This window comes from Centrocercus urophasianus, unplaced genomic scaffold (assembly GCF_019232065.1).
Source record: "Centrocercus urophasianus isolate 14NV4802_14NV808 unplaced genomic scaffold, USGS_Curo_1.0 seq_31, whole genome shotgun sequence".
In the NCBI taxonomy this organism is placed as follows: Eukaryota; Metazoa; Chordata; class Aves; order Galliformes; family Phasianidae; genus Centrocercus; species Centrocercus urophasianus.
In genome coordinates, this window is record NW_024884878.1 from 7654102 (window position 1) to 7675141 (window position 21040).

Below are 21040 nucleotides of genomic sequence, written 5' to 3' on the forward strand. Positions count from 1 at the left end.
TGTCAGTTTGTCTCCTGAAGCATAATTCTAAAAAATCTAAACAAAATTACAACGCGTGGAGAAAAAATGCACCAGATCAAGCCAAAAATTCCGCAGGTTTTACGTAAAATTTTATCTCCCATTAGAATTGAACTTTCACATAATTTCAAATCATAGAAGTTAATTAGCAGATAAACTCTTGACAGACAAGAGGAAAAAAAAAATTGCCCATGATTACTCTTTGTTACTGCTCTCAGCATAACCATGAGGGAACGCTGCCTGCTGTGACAGAAACATACACTGGTAAGGCACAAAGTTTAATGACTTGACACAACCACACAGGAGGGAATGTTTTGAGTTAATTAATTACATTGTAAGAGAATTCCAGAATTATAGTTAGCCTTTAAGATCCAAAGAACTTTACAAACCAAACTGTGACTGAAAGATGTACTGACAAAACCCCTCTAGGTATCTGGGTACAAAGCAATCTCACAGTACCACAGCTAGCTAGGTACACAAAGCTCACCTAGCCTAACAATAGAACATAATTTTTGCCTCACATGCAAAAGCAAGCCCATTGTACTTTCACTCTGATTTCATGCTAAGTGGGCTAAACATTAGTTATTTGTAGTGACAGATGATTCACGTACACGGACTTTATACCCCTCTCAGTCAAAAGTTATTGAAATTCATAATGCAGACTCCATTTTCATGCAAAAAAAAAAAAGCAATAATCAGAAGATCATAAAACAAAGAGTAATATGCTCCAGTGCACTCAATTGGCAAGAAAGAGCAAAGCATTTAAAAACAAAAAATAATCTCAAAATAAAATTAATTAATTGGTTTTAACTGCAGAAACAAATGACAGCGCTGCACAATAGGCAAGCACAAGGACTTGCCCAGAATGAAAGCAAACTGAAGTATCTTAGATGCCTGTGTGTGTGAATACAGGTCCCACTTTGAAACAAACTACTGGTGCAGATGTTTTAGATAAATTTTCAGCTCTCATCCGTTCTTTGCCATTCAAAACAGCCAATGTCAACAAACAAGGCAGTTAGCAGACTAATATAGACTCATAGGATATTCTGATTTCTAAAAGGCCACCTACTCCAACTCCCCTGCAATGAACAGGGACACCTACAGCTACCTTACAGTGCTCAGAGATTTTCCATGCCAGGTCCAGCCTGACTTTCAGTGTCTCAAGGGATGAGGCATCCACCACATCTCTGAGCAATATGCTATCTACAGTACTCTAAACTAGACAGAAACAAACCAAGAACTAACTTGACATTTAACAGGGTTTCCATTTACCTTTGCTTGGATTTAATCATCTACTTATCAACAACTCTTGTGAAATAAACATCCAAGGACAGTTTTTTTCTGTTTACTAACCATTTACAAGCAGCTGAAGTACAAAGGTCATTGTACCCATTGTACCCAATTACTTACAACAAGCAATTGTTGCTCCACACGCTGCTTTCTAGAAGTTTTGCTACTGAGAAAGGTGTTTATTTGTTTTGTTTTTCTGTCAGCTAAGAGCTTAACCTCTACTGCAGGGACTTTTGTACAGAGAGAGAGGCACACCAATCTGGTAAAAGGTGAAAGACACCACACAAAAACATGACCTCCCTCAGTTTTTGTCAGCGTCAGCCCCTGTGAGCAACACAAATCAATCACTTACTACTTTTCAGCTGATTTCTCATTCATGGTCCAAAAGATGTCACAAGAATCACAAGAATCACAAGGTTGGAAATGACCTATAAGATCATCCAGTCCAACCGTCTCCTCATCACCATTGCCACCACTAGTACTAAACCATATCACGCATAAACCATATCACACGTCAGATCACCCATGCCCCCAGAATAATCCCATTAAAAACAAACAAACAAAAAACGGGAAAATTTCACTGTACATAGACAATCTTCTCAGAGGATAATGGAAAACGAAGTATAACTACAGATTTTGTCACTAACTCCTCAAAACTCATGAGGTTCAATGAGAAGTGTTGGTCCTGCACCTGAGGAGGAATAACTGCAGTACAGGTAAGCCCTAGGTAGACAATGTGGCCAACTGACCACAAGCCAGCAGCGTGCCCTTGTGGCCAATAAGGCCACAGGTATCCTGAAGTGCATTAAAAGAATATGGCCAGCAGGTTAAAGGGAGGTGATCCTCCCCCACTACTCTGCCCTGGTGAGGCCACATCTGGAGTACTGAGTCAAGCTCAGGGCTTCCTAGATGAAAAAAAGACAGGGATGTTCCAGAGAGTCCAGAGAATATGATGAAGGGTCTGGAGAGTCTCTTGTGAGGAAAGGCTGAAGGGGCTGTATAGCCTAGAGTACACTCAGAGCGTATCCTATCAATGCTCATAAATATCTAAGGTGCAGAAGCACAGCTTTTCAATAGGACAAGGAGGAATGGATTTAAGCTGAGACAGGAGCGATTTAGGTTAGGTATTAGGAGGAAGTTTTTCACTCAGAAGGTGGTGAAGCACTGCAGGTTGCCCAAGGAGGCTGTGGATGCCCCATCCCTGCAGGCATTCAAGGCCAGGCTGGATGTGGCTCTGGGCAGCCTGGGCTGCTGGTTGGCGACCTGCACACAGCAGGGGGTTGGAACTGGATGGGCGCTGTGGGCCTTTGCAACCCAGGCCATTCTGATTCTGCGAAGCCAAGCTCTTTCCAGTGGTGTGCAACCACGAGGAGCAGTGGGCACACAGATAGACCTGCACATGAAGAAGAACGCCCTTAAGTGTGACAAAGCACCGGAACAAGTTTCTGTACAGACACTCAGGGCCCGTCCGGACGCCTTCCTGGGCAACCCTGCAAGGATCCTGCTCTCTTTTGACAGCAGGAGTCACGGCGGTCACCTCTGCGCAGCCTTGGCCGCGCCGCGCCTCCCCCGCACCGGAATCCAGCGGGAGCACCCGCGCCTCCACCGCCTGCAGGGCACCGGCCAGGCCTCGGGCTCCTCCACGGCACGGCACGACATAACGTCGCTCACCTCCTCCGGCGCCGGTCACCAGCACCACCCGCCCGTCAAACCGCAGCCCCGCCGCCATCGCTGTCCGCTCAGCTCGCGACCCCGTACACAGAACGCGGTGCCCAGAACGGCCCGGGGAGCAGCGACTCGACCGGCTCCGCGCAGGCGCATCTACCGCCCCCGAGCTCCACGGCGGGGCGGGGCGGCCGTGTGGGAGGTGCAGCTCCGCCCGCTGTGGCTGCGGGGTGGCTTGAGGAATGCCGGAGCTGAGGTCGCCCGAGGGGCTCGTCTGGAACGCGGGAAAGAAATGAAAAGCAAACAAACAAACAAACAAACAAAAAAAACCCACAAGAACCCAACAACAAAAAAAAAACAACTTGAATTCGTCGGTTGAGATAAAACTCTTTATTAAGACAGAGGAAAGAAAAATATTGTGGCTACATATATATATAAAAATATATAACAGGTGATGCAGAAGTAATTGCTTGCCACCCCCCAACTGATATCCAGGTAGTCCCCAAGCAGTGGAGCAGAGCAAGATGAACTCCTCCCCCTTCAAAACTCCTTCTGCTTGGTGTCATATGGTGTGGAAAATCCCTTTGGACACTGTAAGCCAGCTGTCCTAATTCTGTTTCCTCCAAGCTCCATGGGCTCCTGACTGCGAATGGCTTTGGCTCTGTACAACACTGCTTAGCAGCAGCTATAAACATTGGTGTGTTATCAACACTGTTTTTCTCCTACAGCATCATAGTGGACACTGAAGAAAACAGAATCACAGAATGACTTGGGCTGGGAGGGACCTCAAGGATCACAAAGCTCCAGCCCCCTGTCACATGCAGGGCCACCAACCTGCACATTTAATACCAGCCCAGGCTGCCCAGGGCCCTTTCCAACCTGGCCTTAAACACCTCCAGGGATGGACGGGGCATCCACAGCCTCTTTGGGCAGCCTGATAATTAAAACAATTCTGTCCTAGGTGTAACGAAGGCAGGGATAAGATATTTTAACTTGCTTTCCTTGTTTCTTTATTTGTTTCTTAGTGGCCCTGCATGTGGCAAGAGGGTTGGAGATTCATGATCCTTGAGGTCCTTTCCAACCTTGGCCATTCTGTGATTCTGTGATTCTGTTTATCAACATCCTATTTTTTTTTTTTTTTTAATTAAAAAGTAAAAATAAAAATAAAAATTGAGAGAGAGAATCTTCCCCTAGTCATTTTTGCCCGAGATGAGGGATGGAGACTGGAAAGTGATCTCCCTGTCTCTGTCTTGACCCAAGCATCTTTGTTCTTTGTCTCTTTCCTGTTTTAGCGGGCAGTTGGTCGGGCAACCCATGAAAAGACTTCAGCTAAGGAAGATAAAAACTAAGTCTCCAAGAATCTAGACTCTCCAAGAATCGCTGCTGTGAAAATATGCTGAATTTGGCAAACAACTTCCAACTTCCTGCATTCTCTTCATCTTAAAAAAGGATTATTTTTCTTGGAGATTATAGTGATCATAATGTAGCCACACTCACAACTTTCATCAATCCTAATCAGATTACTTATTCATTGATACCTAACTGCTAAGTTAAAATACAGATGGGGAAGGTTGTTGTTTCTTTGTTATTGTTGTTGTTGTTGTTTTGGTTTGGTTTTTCTCCTTGTTTCAGTCATAAATTGACAGTCTGCCATACCTTATTGGAATTCAGTGTAAATACACTTGGATGCAATTTTTCATTTCCAGACAGCTAATTCATTTCCTTTTAAAATAATTCACATCCATTTTCTGCTGGTCTGTTTCATTGCTTTGGAAAGTTGGTTTAAGGAAATCGCTGAGCACTGGCTGAGGATATAAATGAGTTCCATAGAAACATCAAGCATATTTACTTCTAAATAACCCTGCAAAATGAACAGCTTCCCTTTTACAGGCTGGAAGCCACAGAAGGATATGTAACACAAATGGCTGTGGGACTCTGTGTATCATTTAACCTCTGGTCACCTGAATATTTTTTCCTTAAAATTCACTTTTAGCAGCTGCTGGTAACTGTGTATTTTGTGAAACCAATCACCTGCATTAAATAGGAGCAAGTATACCTGTCCCTTGTACCACTGTAGGTAAGACATGCTGTAAGACTCGTTCATTCAGAGTGTAACTGTATCAGCTTTGGAGCCCAGCAGCAGATCCACGCAGGATTTTCTATCATCACCTACCCAACTCTGAGCTGATGAAACATGGGCAGGGATCTCACAGAATTCTTTCTTCTTACTTGCTCACCCTCCCAGATGACTGAGAGCATCATCAGCCTTAGTCTCTAGAAGATGTAAACTCCCTGGAGGTCAGTGTTAGGAGTGCCCAGTATTCAGAGCTTCAGATAAACTTATTTCACTGGGGAAAGCAGCAACACACTCCCTCTGTGCAGACAAATCTTACTTAATGGTAACACTTGCACAGTTCACACTGTTTCCAGAGCTAGCAGTAAGATTTTTAACTGTTGTTGCACATTATCTCCTCTGCTATTGGTATGTCATTGTGTACCCTGAAAGAATTGATAGTTACCTGCATGATAGCTACTGTAAGACTTCCAAGAAATAAGAATTTCTGACCTCGGGTAGTCAGTAACATTCGCCATTTTAGAAATAGTAGGAATGCAGATCTGTTGCCTGTGATGTTAATACATAAAGTTCTGTTTGAAGGGCGGAGTTAGACCGAATTAAATCCTACAGTTGCAATTTATAGTTTAGACACTAGAGGAAGCACAGTGCTACAACGCTGAGATCCATACATTTACAGATAAAATGTTAGTAATGACATTTGCATCCAACAAACACAGAAAAGATCACATCCAAGCATCACTGCTTCTATATACACTGGTTTTGCTTAGCCAATAGGTTTGCTCCCATGATAGCATCCTCCTGCATATATAGGCACCTACTGGAAACTACAAGTAAATAGAACAGCTGTTAAAAGTTTTAAGTGTGAGAAATATTGTTGAATTTTGTGCATAGAGAGTCTCTTGCAATAAATGCATGTTGTGCTGACACTGTACTAATCATAATAAAATACAACCAGAAGTAATTCTACTTCCAGAAATTGTGTTTCCTTTTAATGCAGCTCAACACAAGAACAGATTTTCCTATAGCATGAGGATCAGTGCAGTCAGCTGTCTAATACATGAAAATATTACTGACTGAGTCATTTTGCAATTGCTGTTCAAGAGGAAGTAACAGATTGAGCTCCTGTGAGCTTTGGCTCATTCTTGATACTGTCTTTATTGTTGCTGCATTGTGTGATCAGGCTTCCACTGGGGAGAGGAGAGGAAAGTTTCCCAGAGCAAGATTGCTTCTTGCTGCCACAGGAGCAGTACAGTGCACAGAAGAGAGACTTGCACACATGTAGTTATAGTACTATCTCTTGAACACTATGCACTCTTTCCCAGGTTTTCATCAGGGTGCCAAGGGTCACATTTCTGCGCTATCCAGCAAGTTTATGAGACCATTTCTTAGGGAAATGCATAAAAACTAACAGCAGAAATATCCAGCTTAGTCAACTGTATATACACTTCTAGAAACCTCTAGTTAAGGCTGAAAACATTAAGACACTCAATAGGAACTAACTTAGTCATCCTTACACTATCAGCAACATTTGCATAATCCTTAACGTAGAGGATGTGGTGTCCAAAACGGTACAGTTCTGACAACAAGGCTATAAACTGGTCCTGAGAGGCTGGTTTTGGCTTCTTTCATGATCTTAACGAAGGCATTTGGGTTCCATTTACTTCTGTTCACTTTTTATTAGATAATGGGCAGGAAGAGGACTCTACTCAGGAATTTGCCTGGAAGTTAGTTATTATTACATGCCTCTAAATAAGATCAGGCCTTGAGGTACTTCTTACAGCATAATTTTTTCTTCTTGTGACTAACATGCCTTGTTAACACCTCAGGATGTTCTATAGCTTTCTTGTTTTGATGTATGTGCTGTAGCTAGAATCACAGAGTCACAGAATAGACTGTCTTGGAAGGGACCTTATGAACCATCCAGTTCCAACCTCCTTTCCACAGACAAGGTTGCTGCCCACCAAGTCAGGTTGCCCAGTGCCCCATCCAAACTGGCCTTGAGCACCCTTCAGGGATGGTATATCCACAGTTTCTCTGGGCAAACCATTCCAGTGCTTCATCACACTCTGAGTAAAGAACCTCTTTCTAACAGCTAATCTAAACCTCCCCTGTTTGAGTTTAAAGCCACACCTCCTTGTCCTACCACCAGCAGATCATGTATAAGGTCAATCTCCCTCCTGGTTATAAGATTCCCTCAAGTACTGGAAGGCCACAGAGAGATTTCCTGGAGCCGTCTGTCCTCCAGGCTGCACAACAATACTCCCTCAGCCTTTCTTATAGCAGTGGTGTGCCAGCCCTCCAGTCGTCTTCCTGGCCCTTCTCTAGGCCTGTTCCAATAGCTTCACATCTTCCCTGTGCTGGGAGCCCCAGACCTGAACACAGTGCTCCAGATGGGGCCTCACGTGGGCAGAATAGAAGGGGACAATCACCTCTGTCTCCCTGCTGGTCACCCCTCTTCCTATGCAGCCCAGGATACTGTTGGCCATCTGGGCTACAAGCACACTGCTGGTTCATGCCCACTTCTCAGTCTCCAGAGCCCCAAGTCCTCCTCCTCAGAGCTGCTCTCAAGTTCTTCTCCCAGTCTGTACAACATATCTGGGATTTCCCTGACTCAAGTGCACCACTTGGCTTGGTGACATCTGCAAATTTGCTTGATACCATTCTCTGTGTTACTGATAAAGGTGTTGAAGAGCACCAGCCCCAAGACAGACCGCTGGGGGACACCACTACTCTCTAGCTTTGACCTCACATACAGCCACTGACCATAGCCTTCTGGCTGTGACCATCCAACCAATTCCTTATCCACAAAACAGATCACCTTTCAAATCCACATCAGTTTGGAGATAAGGATATGGTGTGGGACCACATCAAAGGCCTTGCACAAATCCGGATACATAGCATCAATTGTCCTTTCTTTGTTCACCAATGCCTGCTATGCTGTTAAAGAAGGCCATTCTTCTTCTTTGGTTTGGTCAGGCACAATCTGCCCTGGCAAAGCTGTTTTGGCTGTCTCAGAGCACCTCCTCATCTTGCATGTGCCTTACCATATCTTCCAGGAAGATCTGTTCCACAGTCTTCCCAGACATAGAGGTGATGCTCACCAGCTTGTACTTACTTGGGTTGTCCTTTCTCTCTTTCACGAAAATTGGAGTGACACCTTTGTTTTTCCAGTCATGAAGGACTTTGCCTGACAGCCATGACTTCTCAAAGTCTCTCAAATGAGAGAGCGTCTTGGCTCTCAGCCAGTTCCTTCAGGACCCTGGGATATATTGTCACCTGGCCCCTCTACAGACTTGTACACACTCAGCATCATGACATGGTCTCTGAACTTGCTCTGGTCTACAGTGGGAGGGATTTTTCTACCCAGTGCTAGCCTGGAGATTCAAGGACCTGATGATGTGGGAGGGACATGAGGAGGGACACGAGAGACATGGGATTCAGCAAAGACCTGAAACTTCAGAACTGTAAATAAAATTACATTTTCCTTTACAGATTTCTCTGTGTGTGTCTGGAAAACATAGTAGAAAGAATCATAGAATCACAAGGTTGGAAACGACCTGCAAGATCATCTGGTCCAAGCCCCCTCCCATTCCTATCAGTGCCACAAGCACTAACCCACATCTCGCAGCTCCTCATCCGGGCGCCTCTTGAACACTGCCAGGGACGGCGACTCCACCACCTCCCTGGGCAGGCATTGCAGTGCCTGACCACCCTCTGAGAGAAAAAGTTTCTGCTAACATCCAACCTAAACCTCCTCTGGTACAACTTCTGGCCGTTTCCTCGGGTCCTACTGTTTGCCTGGGAGAAGAGGCCAGACCCTTTTGCACCACAACCTCCCTTCATGCAGTTGTACAGTGCAATGAGGTCTGAGCCTCCTCTTCTCCACATTGAACAATCCCAGCTCCCTCAGCCGCTCCTCATAAGACTTGTGCTCCAGACCCCTCACCGCTTTCGCTGAAAGTGTACTAAAGTGAAAATTTTCAGTTTTATGTTTTTTAATTACCTCTAAAAAAAAAAAAAAAAAAATCAGTATACAAAGAGCCACTCAAACTGCAAATGAATTTGATGGGTTCCCTTAACAATGGAAAATAATTTGTTCCAAAAGTCATCTGAGCTGTCAGAAAATGGAAATGTCTCAGTGCAAAGTAGTACCACCTGTAGCCACAGTGAGGTGATGTTAGGTGGAAAATTGGATGGAGTAAAGCTGTTAAGCCACAAATGAATAGCAAACTCAGTGTAATTTTAAAACCGAGTTTTAAAATGAGTGAGTCATAGTGGGAGAGTAATAGCAGGATATCCAGTTTCCAAACTCATCTAGACAGTGTTTAAAGTGGTTGAAACTGATAACAAAATAAGTGAGTCAAAAAGGACATGGTTTTGTCTCTTAGTAACCAGCATGATCTTCATCATGAATATTTGTCATTAACCCTTTTACTGGCATAGCAGGCTTTAAAAATTGCATGAAAATTCTCTAGAAATAAAAAATCCCAGGCATTAACCCTGCAACACTGAGAATAATTTGTTTTGTTTTCTGTTATGCCTCTTTCCCAGCAACAGGTGGGTTGTTTCATAAAAGGTAAATTTTCACACTGCGTATTAAAACAAATTTAATGTCCATTGTACAACCTTCTTCCAACTAAGAGGCTAAATAGCTGGAAGTTTGTATTCTTTTACTTTGTCTTTTTTTTTTTTTTTTTTTTTAACTCAGGTTTGTATGTTTTGTGGACACTGCAAGCCTTATAGCGTCATTCAAAATGTTTCCTACTGTCTACTGCCGCTGAGTGTGAGCAGAATAAGACTGTTGACAAACCTGCTTTTACTCTAAACTTTTTGATATTGCTAAAAGATACTCCTTGGTCATAATGCTCATTTTTAAGAACTTAATTTGCTTTCTAAACGTTTCTGTTCATGGTTTAGGGGACGATCAGATGTATATTGATTCCATGCTAAAAATGGCACCTTTCAATAAGCAGTACAAAAGCGCGGCAGACAGAGATGGTAACACCCCGTATGTTATAACAGCCACATAGCTGGAGAGGTCCCAAGTGTTTTTAATATAGATGCTTTCTGCTCTACAAAACCATTGTGCAGTTTTACCATCATTCCCATTTTCTCTCTCACTGCAGCCCAGCACTGGCTGTCAGCTCACAGAGGTCACCGAGATGTCTCAGCCTTGGGCTCGTCACTAAAGCTCATCTTACAGGCAAATGCCAGGATGGCACCCTGTTACTCTCTCAGTAGAAGTGATCAGATATAACGATTTGCTTTGATTAGATGTACTATTTTATGTGATATAATCTCCCCACTTAGGAATTTTCAAAGCTAGCACATATAGTGATTCTGTTTATTCTAGAAATATCAAGTATATGATTCCCACTCTAACTTGTCTCCTCCTGTGTTCATAAGTCTATGCTGGCTTGTAAGTGGGGTTTTCTTTCATCGAATCCAACATTTTTGACACTCAAAAAGTAGCTGTCATGACGTGATGTTCAGGAGCAGCACATTGTGCAGCTAGCAGGGGTGTGTTCTTGTGAGCTAATTACAAATGCAAATGGAGATGTTTTTACAGCTTTTGTCAGCCTGCATCACAGGAGGTGTCATGCCCTTGTTCTGGTAACAAACACTAATTTTTGGATTTGTTGCCCATACTGCTCAATTAAACGGGAAATCCACTCTGGGAGTGGAGGCAGAGCACTTGATTCCATGAGAGACTCAAGGTTTAAAGAAGCCCGAAGCCCAGAGTCAGTCAGAGGTTGGTGGATTGCTGAGCTTGTATGTAGTAACGCGTTGCTATAATGAACTCATTAAGCAGAAACTTGTTGCATGTGCAAATTCGTAGCTTTGAAAATATATGCTGGGGAGATGCCAACAAAAGGTTGCTGCTATAGCACAGCCCTAAATTTCACTCTAAATGTTTCTTCCTTGGAAATACATCGATCTCCTTAAAGGAAAGAAAAGGGAGACAATGAAAAACACATGGACTAAAATAAGAGCTAAAGAGACAAGCAAATAACCATGTGCAGCATTCTCTGAAAATCTGCTGCGTGTTGGCTTTACTACAAAGTTATGGGTAAAGAGATCCCACAGATTCTGAGATGTGGGGGTGGTCTATTGTGAAATCCATAATCTCACTGATGGCCAGGGTGTATTTGTCTGATCTGGCTGGTTGGGTGGGTGTCCCTTTCTTCCCTCACTGCTTTATAAAACCCTCCCAGAGCTGTGCACTGGGTCAGAGAGAATGAATTCCCTGATAGAGATGCACATTCATCAGTCAACAGCATACAGTAACTGTGCTGCCCTGCTAGAACCTCCCAGCAAGTTCTGTAATTTTGTGAGATAAATCTTTTACTTATACAGATGGATATAGATATACATAGATATATAAATCTATATAGATATAGATTTACTTATATAGAATAGATGGAAGAGTTGAAATTCCTCCTGAGAAAACTGATTCAGAGCAGTTGCTTCCTGAATTAATGGCCAAATTGAGCTCTGGGACAAAAACTTCCAAGAGGTTCTGTTGTTAGGATAAGCCCAAGCAGATACTCTACTGAACAGAAAATCAGTACGAAAGATAAACTGTTCTCAAGCTGTGCCTCCAAAAATTAGCTCTTTCCTCAAGATGCCTCCAAGCACATTCCAGGGTTCTTGTTTCTGATGTTATTACAGCAGGGTTTTGGGGTTTTTGTGTGTGTGTGTATGTGCACACTGCACAAATAAATGTCTAATCTCCAGCTGTGGCAGACTTCCATGTGTTTCTCAGAAATACCCAATCCACCAGCTTCCACCTCAACCACCCCAAAAAGGTACATGAAATCTGAGCAGCCCCAGCTTAGATCAAATGTATTTTGTAATGAGGATTCCTCCCCAGCCTGAAGAGCAGTTTTAGTTACAATTAAATGAAGTATGGAACAGTTGATTAATTGAGAAGCAGGATGGGCAGGTGGAGTTAAGTTAGTAGTTACATAAATGCCTTGTCCTTCAGAAGACATTACTCCTCCTCAGCCCTTGCTTTGTTAATCAATCAGAAGTGAAGTGGGATATCCTAATTCCCCAACCAGAGTTCTAAAAGAAGCAGAAACTACTTCTCATCAGTAACATTTTGTAAAGGGCTTTCTTTCCTGTTTCAGCTTTGGGGTAAAATGTAGATTGCAGTGCCATAGGGTACTGGAACTGCAAGATCAAACATATTGTCTTACTCACCCAGACAAAGACAGATGCTTACTGTAGGCAGACCTTATCGCAGTGAAGAAAGCAAGGCAAAGTTAATGAAATCTTGGTGTCTGATCACAGCCCTTTCTCCCATGAAAGTGCTGAGCTTTCCTTTCCCCTTTTCCCTAATAGTTTCTCTTTTGATGGCACAGCCAACGTACCTTTGGGAGTGTCCGTACCATTGAAATAGAAGCAGTTTATGATTGATGCAGATAGCTTTTGAGTTGGGCAGATTCCCTTTAGTTCCAAGAATGAGATCATTTCGCCGTTGTTGAATTATCAAGATCCTTGAGATGCAGAACCAGCTTGCTTGAAATGAGCAGCTAATTTCACACCATGTCCCAGGACCAAAGCACTTCCCCTGGCTCAAATCACTGCCTCAGTCTGCTCTACTTCTGCAGTCTCTCTGAAGGTCTAGCAGATAAGACATAATATAGACACTGACTCTATAAAATAAAAACAACCCTCAAACAAAGAAAGCCACAGTATCTCAAATCCAGACAGTGAAGTAAACTGAGAGCATCAACTAAGCACCTCTGTACTGGGGAATCTGTGTCTCTTCACATCATAAGAACACCTAATTTAACACTTAATTTAACACTGCAATACCAACAGCCAGGAAACATTCTCCTCAGGACTTGAGCCAATCCCAGATACAGAAACTGATTCATCAGATGAAGGGAGACTAAATTCTACTCACAAAGGCCAAGCAGTTTTTCAGCACTATTTCAAAATGCGTAGAATAAGTCTGCTGCCATTCCCTTGGTGGGGGACAGAGGCACTGGTGTTGTAATATGGGCTGATTTCTAACATCATAATTCTGTATTTAAAAACTTCACACAGTGCAAACGTAACAAGATTCCTCATCCACTACTGGCTGTGGCATGGCCAGAAGAATCAAAGATAAACTCTGAAAAACTTGATACAAAATACTGCAGAAAGGCTGCTGCAAATGAGCTCTAAATTACTGTGCTTACAGTGAGTGGGGCTGCCAACAGGAACTGGAGGACAAGTGGGTGAAAAGCCAGCAGTCTTCTCTCAGAACAATTTGCATGTATCACAACCTTCAGAATTGCAACTGCCCAAAAATGTCTTGGCAGATCACAAAATGCCCATTAAAAAAAAAATAAAAATTCTTGGAACAAATGCATTATAGAGGGCTGCTTTCTTTTCCTTTATTTCAGCTCATACTTACGTGCAAAATAAAAGCACTTTCTAAATCCAAATATTTAATTCAAATCAAAACGGGAAATGCTTTGTCCTGAAGCCAGCAGGAAACACAATCTTAAAATCCAGCACTAGGATTCTTAACCTAGAAAGTGGAACATCTTATGTGTGATGGTAACGGTAATTTATATCTCACAGCAGCTGTAGGAAGCTCCACCTCTGTCCTCCACCTACAGCAGCATGATGTTCCCACAGGGGAGAACAACAAACAGCAAACAGATTGTGGTTGCTTGGGAAAACTGGGCAAATAACTTACTCCTCGACTCTATTATTCTTAATTGCTACAGTCTGCTTCTTTGCTTGGCACTGCACGACTGTGGGACACCTCGAAGGTACGAGCTGCCTCTTTTCAGTTTGCTCCTTAACAGGAGTAAATGCCAGAAGAGACACTTCTCGAGAAACTGGGGTGCAGTGAGAGCAAGCAGAAAATTATGGGCTGTTAGAAGACGTATTTCATTCCCTGCATTTTCCAAACTCACCAGAAATAGTGGGTAATGGTGAAAGCACGAATTATATAAAAAACAGAAATTGCTAAATTGAGAGTTAGATTGCTCTTACAGATTTTCAAATTACTTTGAGAAGGAAACCACTATTTAGGCCTGCTTTTTGCATTAAGCGTGTAATCACTTCCATCTAACGTTCCCCTTAGATGTATACATAATATAATAGGGACAAAATGAACAAGGAGGAAACAGATAATTAGACATGGCTGAAAAGCAGGTACTCCTGTTTCCTAGTAGTCAGAATAACAATGTAAAGCAAAGCTATGGCAGTAGGTCAGTGCATGATGAATGTTCATCAGTGTGTGATCACCTAAGCATGGAGTGTGTGACTTCCCTCTTTTTCCTAACACTGTCATCTTTAACTGTGATGGAGTTACAAATATATGACCATGAAAACAAACACGTTCCAGTTTCTTGAGGGGTTACACGCACGGGTCCAGCTTACCTTTCAAGTCACACTGCAACTGGAATAGTGATAACTACCAGTGCTGGAAAGCAGCTCCATCAAACTGGCATTAAAATGAGACCACTCTTTTCTTGGGACAGTGCAATCCATTTCTAGGGGGAGATGAGAAAAAACAATTGGCCATCTCTTCACCTTTTTATTCTATAGGAATTTAAGGGAGGGGCTGAATCTTATTTTAGAAGAGACACGATTTGTCATTTTCCTAAACACAAACACTTCCCAAAAGCTTCCAGACTCCTGCTGATAACTTCTGTCCTTTCCAAATGGAGAAAAATCTCCAGAGAGTAATTCCCTCATCATGCCTAATCGTATCTTCTGCATCCACACACGTGCTTTACAAACATGGTAAAGGGACAATCAGAAGTTCTCATGAATCACTGTTAAGATGACACACATAAAATGGGCACAGTAACCATCCCGTCTCTTTTTAATCTGTGTTGGCTGAAGGAACAATAGTTTGATGATTCTTGGCAAATCACTATTAGAAGTGATGGATCAATTTTACTGCACATGATAATGACATTATTCTATCTATAATCAAACAGCACTACTGGAAGCTCTTCTTTTTTAAGCCCAGCCAGATGTGGAATGTACCAAATCTGTGCTAGAGGGTTGACGCAAGGACATCAAGTGTGTGACTAGGAAAACTGCTATCAAGTTATCTCTGAGTTTTGATACTTAAAGTCATTATTTATTTATACTGCAGGAAAAATAAAAGGACTGCAAAACAGATCAGCTTAAGTGCTATGCCATGCTATTTATGAAAGCAAGTCTTTGGAAATTCAGTATCGTATTTCCTTATGATGTTGTAGCCCTACTGAGGTAGGACTTCTGGTAGGCTAACGTGCAATGTGTTTACCACTTCAGTAAAACAGGAGGGACAGACCTTAACTGACACTCAGATGTCAAACAAGTAATCTAACTCTTCTCAAACTTTGAGGCACCATTCTTACATCATTTCCACGTTACTCCAGCCAAGCAGTGCGGTATATTAATCAGCTCTCCCTTTTGTATTCTAATGACTTGTACAGAAGGAGTTTGTGTTCTGAACGCACATTTCTCTGGCAAATCTCTAGTGCCTTTCTGGGGATATTCAAAGCCTAGTGACGGAGTGGATAGGATTTAAAGTTAACTCTGCATTCTGAAAATTGACAAGTGATGCTGAAGCAATATGTCAGAAACTGCAATGTTCTGGTTGCCTGCACACTTCGAGTACTTTCTTTGTAATTCAAATTGCAACAGGAGGGAAAAAAAAAAACATGAAAAGTTCAGAGTGCAAATATTCTTTGGTTTACTCATTAAAACAAAAAGACACAGCAAACAGCAAAAAACTGGCAATTAAATAAAATGCAAATTCTTTATATGCTTCCTAACAAAAGTCTTCAGGTGTTTGAAATGTATTAACTTCATACTTTTAAGTACATTACAGTGTACAGAAAGTCACATTTATTTACCCCAAGGGCCAGGCAGGGAGAAGATGAGGGAGGAAGAGGAAGAATGAAAGGTAGGAGGGGAGGTGAGAGTAGAAATTGATTCAAGATGTCACTCCTCCAGTAGTTCAAGAGCATCCAACCACAAAATGATTTGTTTCTAGATACACTGTAAACAAAGCAAACTGGCTTGGAATTTATTTTTCAGATCATTAAGATTTGTGAATGTACATAAGCCCGATGCATAAAATAAGCTGACCTGCACCTCTGCTGAAAGAATTATGCCACACTAGCAGGATTCTAACAATCTTAAGGAATTGCAAAAGTAAATCACTGTGTTTCACCTTACAGTTTCACATGCCTGTACTGCAGGTTTTGTCTAGCGCATAGTTTTCCCCCACTCAGGCTACTTCACTGTAGCTTATTGTTCCTGAAACAATCAAAGGAAACAAAGCATCTGGGTACATCTGCAGGAATCACCTGATTGCCTTTCAGACATTACTGAGCTGCAGATACACCAACCAGTTCAGACGCTGTGACAGCATCACTGGTGTTATGCAAAACTGAATATTTTGCAAGAGCAAACTAGGAAGCCGTGATCTGTGCAGATTGCATTAAAGAATACAACTGAATCAGATATAAATGTTACAAATAAGTTGAAGAAATTATAGAGTGTACCACAACACCATGTTACCAGCATTACTGGACTCTGATGGTTTATAAATACATATGTAAATATCTGGATTGTCTGACAGCAAGCTAGTTTGTTTTCTGTATCTGTCTTGCAAGACCTGTTGTCTATTTGGACCTTTCTATTCTATTCTATTCTCTTTATCCAGCTGTTCCCACAGGCAAAGCACAGTAAAAGAAGGTAACGTGCCATCTTTCTTCCAGATGGACTGCAAATAGCAATAGATAGCTCATAAGAAGTAATCAGTTTAACAAAGATTATTTTGAAATATCTGTCACAATATAATAGAAAAAATCCCCATTTTCATGCTCCCTTATTCCTTCATAAATCAACAGTGTTCCGTCTACAGATAACACACGGGCAGTCAACTTTAGCACAAGGGCTTATATGTTCCCCTCATCTAGCATTCTGTTGACACCATCACAGAGTTTCTGCAAATGAAGTTTATAAGGTCCAAAGGGATTATACAAGGCAGCCAGAAATTCACAATCAGAGAAGTGATCGAACACGTTGTTGACACGTCCGTGCGATTTCGCAGTCAGGTGACGCTGAATGATCTGATGAAGCAGCTCTCTACAGTCATTCAGCAGTTTGGACAAGAAATTCCTGTCAAAGGTATAATCCACCTGATGGAAACTGACCACCGTCTTCGCCAGCTGATGAACTTTCTTCTTGAATTTCTCCATCAGTGCAATTTCATCTTGATTAAACTGATTGTTCCTGTAGAGAATTGCCAATTTGAGGACTATTTTGATGAGATTTTTAATGATCTTCTCAGCTTCTTTCTTATTTTGCGTGTACTCCTTCGTCACTCTGTAGAGCTCATCTAAAACATCGCTGCTGGTATCATCTATCAAAGTAGTTGCTATTGACTTGGATACCATTTTCCCAAGGATCTTCTTCTGGGCCTGAATGGCCAAGCTTTTTGAATTGAAGACATCCGTGGCCACTGGGAGGGAAAAAAACAGATAAATATGCAGTCAATACCTCATCACACACATGCTATTTGAGGAGTACTTCCATGTCTGCCCATTCATCTTACTTCTCAGTAATTACAGCAGAAATAATGAAATCTTACTGAGTACAGCTGCAGAAAGATGTGTCAGTCCCTAGTATTCTGTTGTTTTAGGTTTATGCTCTTTTAGATTGTTACAGGATTGAGAAAACTGAAGAAAAAAAAAAAAAAAAGAACTTGCTCAAAAGTATTTTCTCTATACGGATTGATGGAGTATCTGATTAGGACAATAAACCTACCCTATGCGATTAGATGATCTGTAACTTTTATCTGATTTTCAGCCCTGTTTTTGGCAAATTCCTGCCTGTATTTTGCAGGGGAGCAGCTATGACTGGACACTAATGGGAATAAGAAACCATGAGTGACAACAATTCCCAGTGCTTTTGCATTAGAAATGCTAATTCCCCGTGTTTACTACTGTACATCTCCCTCCTTCACATTTCATGTAATCAGTGCATTTCAGATCCCACATATGTTTTATGTAATACACGTCATGTAAACAAAAATCCTGGTCAGTATGGGGATTCTCTGAGTGCAGTCCGAGGCTGCTGGTTTTCAGAGCAGTAAGTGCATGCAGTACGTACACATAAGCTCATCCGTGTCTTATGCTGACTGGGGAAACAGCCACAGAGGATGGGTTAATGGTTTCCCCCCACACTCTGTAATGCCACCTCATTAAGGAATCCTTTTGTGAACATTTCAGTAGATCCCAGAACGCATTTCAACCTTCAAAACTATCAAATCTATGCTTATTTGCACCTCCTGTAGCAGCTCAGGGACAGAACACTGCCTTCCTGCATCCCCATCAGGCCCAGCTTCAGCCATTCACGTGTATTTCACACACCTAAAGTTTACTTTGTAAACACAGGGTCTGAAAACGCTTTCTTTTTTTGTTTTTCTTCTCTTCTTCTAATGAAAACAAACTCTGTAGACGCCAAACAGAGAATCCTTGAATTCTAAAATAGTTTCTTTTTGACTGTTTGTGCTTGGGCAATCGGGTGGGCTCCACCCAGGAAGGGAAAGGAGGCCGTCCTCCAGGACAAGCAGACACAAACTCCTACTTCTTCTCCAACCTTAACTGAAAGTATTTGATAACTGCAACTCCTTTATTAAACAGTGAGCAATACAGCACTAGCCAGCTGCTTCTTCCCTGTGTGATTACACGTTTTCTAATTTAATGGGAGAATGCATGAGTTTCACACTTCAGCATCTCAGTCAATCCAAAAAAGACCTGAGGGCTGCTTTTGTTCCCTAAGCACATTTTTCCTCACCACCTTTGCCAGAAAGAACGAGCACACCTTTTGCAGCCAAACACTTCAGTCAAGCTGAGTTTAAACAGAACGCTCACAGGACTCCTGCACACAAGCTTCCTCTTAAGAACAGCCATTACTTACTTGTTCTGCAAATGGAACTGCAATTGTCAATGTGGACGGCGCTATCCGAGGAAAAACAACTCTTATTTCCTCTGCTAAACGTAGCACATGCTTTCTCACGCCCTTTGCAGTCAGAAATGATCACGGAGCAGACACACTTTCCTCCCTCTCTCCATATCAGCCGCTCTTCTCAGCCACCTTTCTCGTCTGCCCGAAGCGCTTCATTTTACTTTGGCACCTCAGAATGCAAAAATATGTCTCAGTGGTTTCACTTCCTCTAACAGAGAGCTGGAAGGAAGTTGCAGTGCTGAGCAAGCAGCACGGCACTGCTACCACTAACCGGGAGCCGGGTGGGTGGGGGGAGAGCAGCCCAACACGAGGTGACGGCCATGGCCTTGGTGCTGTGCTACAGGTCGCTGTGTGTGCGCTGAGGGTGCACCTATGGCATGGGCCTTGCTGCAGTAAGGTCACCTCCCTCCTGGCTGGCAGCTGGGCAGGTCATCTCACTAAATTTAAGCATCTCACGGGCTGCTTTTCTCATGATTCCCTGAAACTCCTCTGGGAGGCTGCCCTGTGAGGTGGAGGTGTCCCTCTGCACCGGAGGGCACACTGAGGAGAGCAGATCCAAGGGGGAAACACAGGACCTTAGGGATTACAGGGACATCAGAGGAGCAAACAACTTTCTAGAGACCGTCTTCTGCAAAGCTGAGAGCTTTGTCATTACAAAGCTCAATTTTTTTTGCAAACAACAGTATTTATGCTTGACATCAGCTATTTGGTGAACAAAGAAATACTGCATATGGAGCATTCCAAACGCGTTTTCCTCCAAATATATCACTTCTTCCCCCCTTTCCCTCCCTCCCCCCCTCCCTTTAAAACCATGCTGTAAATGTGAACTTTTAATGAAAATGAAGAATTCCATCTTAATGAGCTCTCGGGAGCCCGGTGTGAAAGCACTAAGGAGGCTGTCACAGCACGATGCTCATTCTCTCCTGATGTGGAGGGCAGTATTTCTCCCTCTGTATTGTGGCAAATAGCTATTACCAAACACCCTATTTCTCAACTTATTTATGCTTAAAAGAAAACATATTAAAAGAAACAACAACATAGAATCAGATGACTTCATTGCTTTAAGCCAAGACAGAAATTATTTTTTTCCCGTAAGATAACAAGAAAGTGTAGATGCAATGGTGCCAGCAGATAGGTTCTGTGTACTCAATCTCATGCATATTGACAATGAACGCTTAGTCACTGAATGTCTGTAAGCTTGCTGTCATAAGGATAGATATTTAAATAAATAACAAAACCACCCAACAAAGACTTCCAGTGAACCCTGCTAAATGCCATGGGCAAGTTCAGGATCTGAACTTTCTGACATGGGTTGCATTTCTGATTTATGTACTCAGCATGCTGGTGTGCAGAATTTGACTGCAGAGCTGTCACGCAGTCACGTGAGACTGCTTTCACTTTAATGGCTGGCGGGGCACATCCTGCACTAATACTCTGTCAGCTCCAGAAAGCACAGGAGACTTTGGGTGAGGAACACAGGACACTTCCAGGAGAAAAGAGACATAGCAGAAAAGAAACAGCACCAACCGAGCACTTCAAGCACCATTTGAAAGACTGCACCACACAGTTTTGAGAAATGTGGCAAGTGATTTCCTGCCTGGCTTCCTGTGTGGACAAGCATGCTTGCCTCTGCACAGGCTGCAGCTGAAGCAAGAAGCCCATGCACAGAACAGCAGCAGCATGCCCCACGGCGGAGCACTGCTTCCCCAGATGCCAAGCTGGATACACAGCCCTATATTTTCCAAATATGTGTGACCATCAGTGATGGTCCTCCAAAGTCCCAGAACTGTTGAGACATTGGGGACAGAAAAAGTAGCAACTTTTCCTCTGTCTTCATGATCTTCCCATTTAATTTAATTCATAACTTGAGAGTACTGCAATGCCAGAACAAGAAGAAAAGGAAAGACCCACTTTCCAGTTGCAGAAGCACACACTTCAGAAAACAGAAAACAAATTTTCTTGGTGTTTTTTTTTTTTTTTTTTTTTTTTTTTTTTTTTTTT

General features: G+C 42.5%; 2 protein-coding genes across 7 annotated transcripts in view; both read right to left on the minus strand.

Annotated features, from left to right (window-relative positions):
- The window catches only part of HSD17B4 (hydroxysteroid 17-beta dehydrogenase 4), a 56249-nt gene extending 53164 nt beyond the window's left edge, over positions 1-3085 (minus strand). The window contains exon 1 of one of the 2 annotated variants that reach the window (XM_042829404.1): positions 2980-3085. In XM_042829404.1, the coding sequence (XP_042685338.1) occupies positions 2980-3037 (58 nt within the window). In that variant the 5' untranslated portion in view covers positions 3038-3085. Of the gene's footprint in view, positions 1-217; positions 239-2979 lie in introns of those variants that run through there. The other variant, XM_042829405.1, reaches the window with a different exon arrangement.
- A 12643-nt stretch (positions 3086-15728) lies between these two features.
- The window catches only part of TNFAIP8 (TNF alpha induced protein 8), a 26119-nt gene continuing 20807 nt past the window's right edge, over positions 15729-21040 (minus strand). For 4 of the 5 annotated variants that reach the window (XM_042829541.1, XM_042829542.1, XM_042829539.1 and 1 more), the window contains exon 2: positions 15729-17531. In XM_042829541.1, coding sequence (XP_042685475.1) covers positions 16966-17531 — 566 coding nt within the window. In that variant the 3' untranslated portion in view covers positions 15729-16965. Of the gene's footprint in view, positions 17532-18991; positions 19261-21040 lie in introns of those variants that run through there. The other variant, XM_042829540.1, reaches the window with a different exon arrangement.